This window comes from Carassius carassius, chromosome 42 (genome assembly GCF_963082965.1).
Source record: "Carassius carassius chromosome 42, fCarCar2.1, whole genome shotgun sequence".
Taxonomy (NCBI): Eukaryota; Metazoa; Chordata; class Actinopteri; order Cypriniformes; family Cyprinidae; genus Carassius; species Carassius carassius.
The window spans coordinates 25993094-26001377 of record NC_081796.1 but is presented as its reverse complement, the minus strand read 5'-3'; the positions used below and the strand labels follow the sequence as shown (position 1 = coordinate 26001377).

At 38.7% G+C, this 8284-nt stretch overlaps 1 protein-coding gene across 1 annotated transcript; it reads left to right on the top strand.

Moving 5' to 3' along the window:
* The first annotated feature begins 1981 nt into the window (after window positions 1-1981).
* Window positions 1982-3366, top strand: LOC132124424 (uncharacterized). The gene is made up of 2 exons (XM_059535415.1): window positions 1982-2316; window positions 2871-3366. The coding sequence occupies exons 1-2, from the start codon at window positions 1982-1984 to the stop codon at window positions 3364-3366; spliced, it is 831 nt and encodes a 276-aa protein (XP_059391398.1).
* Window positions 3367-8284: the final 4918 nt, after the last annotated feature.

Genomic DNA, 8284 nt, shown 5'->3' with positions numbered 1-8284 from the left:
CAGAAACTGACAGCAGTATTACGTAAAAAGACACTGTTTAAAATACTGCAATACTATTGTGAAAGAAATTGTTATTTATCATAAAATTATGTGTACGTAATCATGATCACTATAGGCTGTTTAGACACTGATTTAACTGTATTAATAAGTGCTGATATCTAGAGGACATATGAGAAAATATGAAATGGTATCACTTGTATTCACTTACATAAATTCATTAAACTAACAGTTTTGCTTTGGCAGTGTTTTATCTGTGTTCATTCAACTGCAAAATACTACAGTAAGAGTATAATTATCATTATTGTTTTTAAATATTGTTATCATTATTTAATTTCCTTAAATCTCTTACAAATTTCTAAAACACTTTTCTTAAATGTAAACTTTGACTTGAAATGACTCATAATAAATGACTCTTAATGCACACACTCTGATATTTATAAAAAATAATAATAGAATGGATATAGCTTTTCATGACAATCTCATTAAATTTATAATTTTTCCACACAATTCTACTGTCATCAACATGAATGACAGGAAATATGCAGAGCATAAAGCTGTATTTAGCTGTATTTCAATCAGTGGAAATCTGTCATATGAAACAGAGATTTCAAACAACAGTCTAGACTGTGAAATAAAAAAAAAGAATAACAACAACATAAACAGTTGTACTCAAGTGAAACTGTATTCCTTTACAGGCACAGCAAGCTCACTGTTGGCAATGCTCGAAATATTGGAAGAATATTTTAAACATTGAATTTGGGGTGGAGGATTATATAACTATCTCTGAAGGGATCGAGTGTCTTCAGAAAAGTTTGGATAACATTTTCTTTTCATCTTACCTCCATTAAAGCGTTACTTTGTTTACAGTGGTAACCAAGGAAACAATATGTTGCAGCTGTACTATGAGTGCCACCTGCTGTCAGATAGTTATTTGCATTAAAGTCAGACCTCTCTGTTTGCTTTAAATGATGTAATTGTACAATCTCATAATTTTTTTATTTTTTTAAATGAAAATTAAAATGCAATGGTTGCTTCTCATTTCAAATGGTTGCTTTTTAAAGGCCAGTTCAGCCTGTAATAGAGCAAATAAGCAGCTTGTTCCTGTACTCTTTCATTCTTTCTTGTCTCTTGCTTAAATAAATTAATTAAGCATTATCAGAATCAGCCCATTTGCTGGCAGTCAGAATCAGCCATGAAAAATCATGATCAGTGCATCTCTAGTTTTTGTAGTTTCCTCAAACAGTGATAACATTAACTATTAATAGCATGTCAAGAGAGAGTGCAACAGTTTTTCCAGGGTCTTTTATGAACAAACCTTTGTCAAAATGATATTTTCACCTAATGAAGTTCCAGTGATAAACACACATCTGCCTGTCATGCTGATTATCAGTGTTTGGAGTTACTGTCTCTCCATCTGTTCTGAAGCTGCGTCTGAAGCATCTGAACAGCTCTCGTGTGTGTGTTTGTGTGTGTGTGTGTGTGTGTGTGTGTGTGCATTTTATAATGTACTTCATAAAATAATCAAGTGTTACCACTATGAATATTTTTATAGGCTCTATGCAGCGGGGGCATGTGACGTGTTTCCGACTACACTCTTTACTGGGCTAACAGTTTCCGGTTCCATATTTACATCTGATGCTAACCCTCGCAAGATTGTTGGGTATGGCGCTAAACTTAAAAGCGACAAACATTTCTGGTTGTTAGAATATATCGTTTTTGGCATCTAAACCATGGAGAAAAGGTTTTCCGATACCAAAAGCTAATGCGACCTAGATCGGAACATTGTTGTGTGCCATTGTGCGTTGTGTTGGCAAGATACAACTCGACTGTGAGTTTCCATTAATTTTCAGTGGAAGAGGATCTCAGAAAAAAGTGGCTGGTTCAAATCAGGAGAGATGACTTCCAAGTCAACAAAAACACAAAGGTGTGTAGCGTTCATTTCAGACCTGATGACTTTATGGAAGGGGCTCATCTAAAACGTATGAAAAAATGTGTTTTTCCTACACTGTTTGAGTGGAACCACTACCAGGAGCAGCCGCCGAGGTTGAGTGTTTGGGAACATCAAGAGAGACCGCTGACCCCAGATCCTAATTTGGACGCAGAACAGGAAGATATAGACTTTGATGTGGAGAGGACTGGGCATGATTATTGTTCTGTTCCCGAAGCTGCAGCTGTGGACATGGTTCTACATGAAAACGAGGAGTTAAAAAGGGAGATAGAAGATGTACGGAAGCAGTTGGAGCAAACAAAGATGATACACCGCTTTGGTCTCAATAGATTTGCTGGGTCCAATGAGGACATTCGTTTTTATACAAGGTAAGATTGTATTGCCTGTGGTAAGCATTTGTAATAGCATTGCCACTGTCCTGAAAACATATGATTGGAGTTGTATACGATAGCTACACGTAGCCTAGGCTACAAACCGGAAGGTTGGTGGTTCAATCCCCAGCTCCACCTGACCAAGTGTCGAGGTGTCCTTGAGCAAGACACCTAACCCCAACTGCTCCCGACGAGCTGGATGGAGCCTTGAATGGCTGACACCGCAGTTGGTGTATGGGTGAATGTGAGGCAAATTGTAAAGCGCTTTGGATGGCCATGTGGTCTGTTGAAAGCGCTATATAAATGCAGTCCATTTACCATTTACCATAATTATAAGTATGAACACCAGCTGTTGTCTTCAACAGCAACCAGAGTTAGTTTAATTATACATAGCAAATTCCATAATTGTCATGACTCAATATTGCAAGATTGTTGTATCAGTTACTTGTAGTTCAGCATTCCTATTTCCTAAACTTTAAACTTACTACAAAGCTATGTATAAGTATTTTATGCCATGTGAGAACCAATGCACGTTTTTTTTTTCTTGACAGATTTGCAACATACAACCACCTGATGGCCTTCTGGGAACTGATTGAACCGGCAACTCACAGGATGATTCGTGTCACCAACTCCAAAGTCTTCAAGGAGCCTGGAAACACTCGGGCACTTCCTGCAATAGACGAGTTCTTCCTGTTCTTGATGCATCTTGCTTTAGGCCTCAAGCAAATGGACCTTGGTCATCGGTTTCAAGTACATCAGACCACTGTAAACCGCATCATAACAACCTGGGCCAACTTCCTATACTTTGTCCTGGGGTCAGTGTGCATTTGGATGCCAAAAGAGAAAGTACGAGCCCATCTGCCAGAAGAATTCCATCAATTTCGAGACACACAGGTTATCCTGGATTGTACAGAGATCCGCTGCCAAACACCTTCCTCTTTGCTACTACAAAGTGAGGTCTTTTTAAATTACAAGTCTCACTGCACCTTTAAAGCTTTAGTAGGAATGGCACCTCATGGTGAAATAACATTTGTTTCTGCACTGTAGGGTCTATTAGTGACCGGGAGCTGTTCAAACAGTCAGGGATCATTAACCTTCTTACCCCTGACATGGCCATCATGGTGGATAAGGGCTTCTTAATTGATAGCCTAGTGCCATGTAAAATTCAACCGGCCTGTTTTCCTGACCAATGGAAAACAAATGTCAGCTGATGAAGTGACACACACTCAGTCTGTGGCTAGGCTCAGGGTACACGTTGAACGTCTTATCCGTCGCGTTAAAGAGCATAAGTTGTTTGACACATCATCCCCTTGTCCATTACTGGTAGCATAAACCAACTGTTCACAGTGGCATGTTTGCTTGTGAACTACCAATGTGGACCACTTGTCAAGGCATGGAGCCACTGAGTCTAAAAACTCTCATCCTTGATGATGTGCTTGGGTTTGTATAAATATTGTACATATACTTTTGTAAATACTATGGATTTCACACTCTGTTCTGTATTAATACCTCTTGATCAACAGACAAAACTCAGACACTTTCCTTTTACATAGTTTATTATAATAACACAAAAAACAATAAAGATATGTATATATACGTGTATATGTAATATTATAAATATAGATAGGTATATGTATTATATTGTATATCTTGTATAGATGTAGTGTATGTGTGTGTGTATATATATATATATATATATATATGTACGAGTGTATATATGTAAATATTGTTTGCATAAGATACAATAAACCATAAATATAATACTGTATAATAATTTCAGTGTAATTGAATGGACCACCAGTGGTATGTGGCCACACTCACACTTAGACAGTCATTAAATCTGAAATGACTTAAACACACAAACACTTCAGTAGGTAGTGGTAAAAAAAAAAGATCTCCTCGGTTTCTAACGCATTACATCTACATTTTTGTGTATGCGCTCAACAAGCATGTCCTCCTGCGCACATACCACAAAATCGCACCACTCCAAACCTGTCAGGAGGATCTGACCTTGTACTTGCCAATAGTACTTGTGCTGCCTCCTAAACTGCAAAGAGCCATCAGACATTTTCAGGTAGGGACAGTCAACGTAACTCTTGATGTTGGGGCATTTAATTTCCAGCAGTCCGAATGGTGGGTTTTCAGAAGGATCAAACACGACTCCATCGGGCGAGCATCCCAGCCATGGAGCATAAGGGTGTATAATGAACCCGCAGGGTGAATAGTTGACATTTTTTAAACTGCAGTACTCTGTCATGGCAACTGGCTCCATATCGATTCCTCTCCTCAAGTCCTTCGTCATGACAGTCCCCCTCAGAATTCTGTGTGCCAGATTTTCAGCTGATGTATGACAGCGAACATGGCATGCCTCGTGAAAGCGTGTAGATGTAACTCGCATCTTTCTCAGTCGATGCCATTCCTGGCATGAGCTCTGCTCCCGTGTTGCAGCTTCAATCCTGTGGGCCATGTGGAATGACACCTGTAGTGATTTCATATATACATGTTCCTCCTCTGATAACACATTGGCACATGTGGTTGGCTCAAGCCTATAGCCTTGGATGGGAAGGGAAGGTTGGGCAGGGGCTTCTGGGATGTTGATGATTTCCCGCATTTCTGGTGTTTTTTTCTGAAATGACAGCACACTCCCGGCCTGGACAGCCCCAAAAGCTGACTGAACTAATGGGACTTCCGCTGACATGCCCATAGTGGTCACCAGAGGTGCAAGCAAAGGTGGAAAGTCCCTATATATTTCTTCCACTCTCAATGTGGCAAGATCTAGCATTTCCCCGTCCAGTGCTTTTAGAAACATTGCCAAGCTACGAAACATGTTATCTGTTTCTGATGCAGAAAAGCTAGTTCATGCATTCATGACCTCTAGACTGGACTATTGTAATGCACTTCTAGGTGGTTGTCCTGCTTCGCCAATAAACAAGCTACAGGTAGTCCAAAATGCAGCAGCTAGAGTCCTTACCAGGTCAAGAAAATATGATCATATTACCCCAATTTTGCAGTCTCTCCACTGGCTACCTATTAAGTTCCGTATCAGTTACAAATTATCATTACTTACCTATAAGGCCCTAAATGGTTTAGCTCCTGCGTACCTAACTAGCCTTCTACCACGCGACAACCCATCATGCTCCCTAAGGTCACAAAACGCTGGACTTTTGGTAGTTCCTAGGACAGCAAAGTCCACTAAAGGAGGTAGAGCTTTTTCACATTTGGCTCCCAAACTCTGGAATAGCCTTCCTGATAATGTTCGGGGTTCAGACACACTCTCTCTGTTTAAATCTAGATTAAAAACGCATCTCTTTCGCCAAGCATTCGAATAATGTATCTCTTAAATTGTGAGTGTAGTTGCATCTGCATTTTTATTCTTTAGCTTGGGTTAAACTAATTTTACTTTGTTGGATCAGCAGCTATGCTAATGATGTCTCTATTTTGTTTCTATGTTTTACCACGGGATTTACATCCCGTGGTAACTAGGATTTACACAAGCTCCAGTCTGGATCCAGAACACCTGAGAAGAGATGATGCTGACCCTCAGAGGACCCCAGATGATCCTAACCTTGAATCAACAAACAGAACTAACAATTATTGCTACATGTGTGACTACATCATATAATTACTATTAATTAATAATATTGATAGTTCATCATCTAGCTGACTACATCTTGTATTATTATTATTATTTTTATTTTTATAAAATCCTGTCAAACGTGCACAAACTACTAGCTACTACTAAATATTGTAGAAACATAATTTTCTGTAAAGTTGCTTTGTAACGATTTGTATTGTAAAAAGCGCTATACAAATAAACTTGAATTGAATTGAATTGCTTTGTAGAGAGAACTTCTGAAAATGTTGAAGTGAAAAGATGTATAAAAAAAATAAAAATAAAAAACTGCAGCATATTAACTGCATACATATTAACCACATCAACACATAGCTTAAACTAAAGGTAATATAGTTTCACCTCACACAAACAGCGGTAGAATTTTGGGGTTTGTGGACCTCCATGTCTCCCACCGGACCTGTCCTAACACCCTGACAGCAATGAGACATTTTGACATGGGATCACAATAGTTACATGTGCATAGGTACAATTCACATGACAGACAGATGACTTACCAAGGTCCTTGGCTTATGCCAGGTCTGCTCCGTTTCTGTGCAACTGTGCACTGGGGGTACAGCAGGGATGCCTAATTGTGAAAAATGTGCTGTTTGCTACAGTAGTGTAACCAAATGGTTGCATAAGGCACACCCCGCCACACAGGAGCAGAGGGTGCTCACCAAAATTACAGGTTTCGAGACTTTTAACACCATCTAGGAAGAAATAGAAGCTTAGATGAGAAATACCCCTTAAGAGCTAAACTGTTAACAAGAGAAAAAAATAACTAATAAAAGCATATGGTTGTATTGTAGATGAGAGCCACATAGACCTATACATTCACATCCATAAAAAGTAGACTGAGCCATGTACTAGGGCTGAACAAGTAATCAAATTTGCAATCGCAATTACAGATGACAAAATTATGAAATCGTTTAAAGGCACAATTACACAATTATTGCATTAGCCTAAAAAAAATATCTATCTATATATATATATATATATATATATGTGTGTGTGTGTGTGTGTGTGTGTGTGTGTGTGTGTGTGTGAGCTGTAGAGAGAAAAACTTTTTCACTTACATTATTCTGTGTGCTTAAGATGACAAGATAGGGGTTTTTCTTTCTACAGCTCACACACACACACATACATACATACATATATATATATATATATATATATATATATATATATATATGTGTGTGTGTGTGTGTGTGTGTGTGTGTGTTTGAATAAACCATATATATATATTCAGTGTTGGGAAGGTTACTTTGGAAATGTAATAGGTCACAGATTACAAGTTACCCTGTTTAAAATGTAATAGTAGTGTAACTTTTTCAATTACTTTAATAAAGTAATGTAACTAATTACTTTTGAGTACTATTTGATTACTTTTCTAAATTTGTGAAAATTAAAGAATAACCCCTGTTTCACACCGCAAGCGTGAGCGGTGCACGAGCAGCGCATATTTTTTTCGCCGTCCATTTTAATCAGGAGGCATTTCTCAAAGTCAAGGATACTTCCTTGGCAGGACTGGTCCTTCCAAGTCACTTCCTTCAGAGGCTAGGCGAGACTCCTCTTTAGCATTTGGAGAACACGTAAATGGAACAGGCTAGCAAGTGCACGTAATTGCGTCATTACGTCAGTGAAAAGGTCCGTTTGAATAATGATAATGGTATCGTTAAACTACTTTGGACAACTCAACTAGTTATTTATAAAAGAAATGCCAATGACGCAACCAATTGTTAAATGACAGGTCCGGTTCAGTTAACCATTTGTATTTGTATAATTTACAAATATCAATATGGTAGAAATTTGTACTGGCATTTAAACGTTAAACTTTACTTATATTTACTACAGTTATAAAAAATGTTTGGTAACGTAAATAAAAACCGTTAATGCTCCGACTCCGCTAACGTTCAACATTTTTGAATATTTGAACAAGATAGCAAAGCTGTGCGCATAGGATTGTGGGTGATTTGAGAGCGCGAAGAGCGCGAAGGATACACATATGCATCCTTTCCTGTGTATGGGATATTCTTTGAACGAAGGACTCCGTCCTTGGTTGAAATTCCGAGGATCCTCGACATTGGAACAGTCCTTCGACGGATGTCGATGACGTAGCATCCTCGAAATACTGGCTTCCGAGGATCCTTCCTTGACATTGAGAAACACCTAATGAGTGCATTCACAGCGGGAGCAGGAGCATCGCGTGAGCGTCAAGCATGAGCGCCGCATGAACAGCACTGCAGCGGGGGTTTCGGCGTCCGGTCTATTTTTGCTGTGCTGCTCACACTCAATTAAAGGGAAAGCACACTTTTGATGGACAAAATAAATATGATTTAACACAAAACGTGT

Bases quoted from the DNA above. Each gene is read 5' to 3' on its own strand.
- LOC132124424 (XM_059535415.1), top strand. From the start codon at position 1,982: ATGAAAAAATGTGTTTTTCCTACACTGTTTGAGTGGAACCACTACCAG. The intron at 2,317-2,870 runs GTAAGATTGTAT...TTTTCTTGACAG, and splicing joins GACATTCGTTTTTATACAAG to ATTTGCAACATACAACCACC.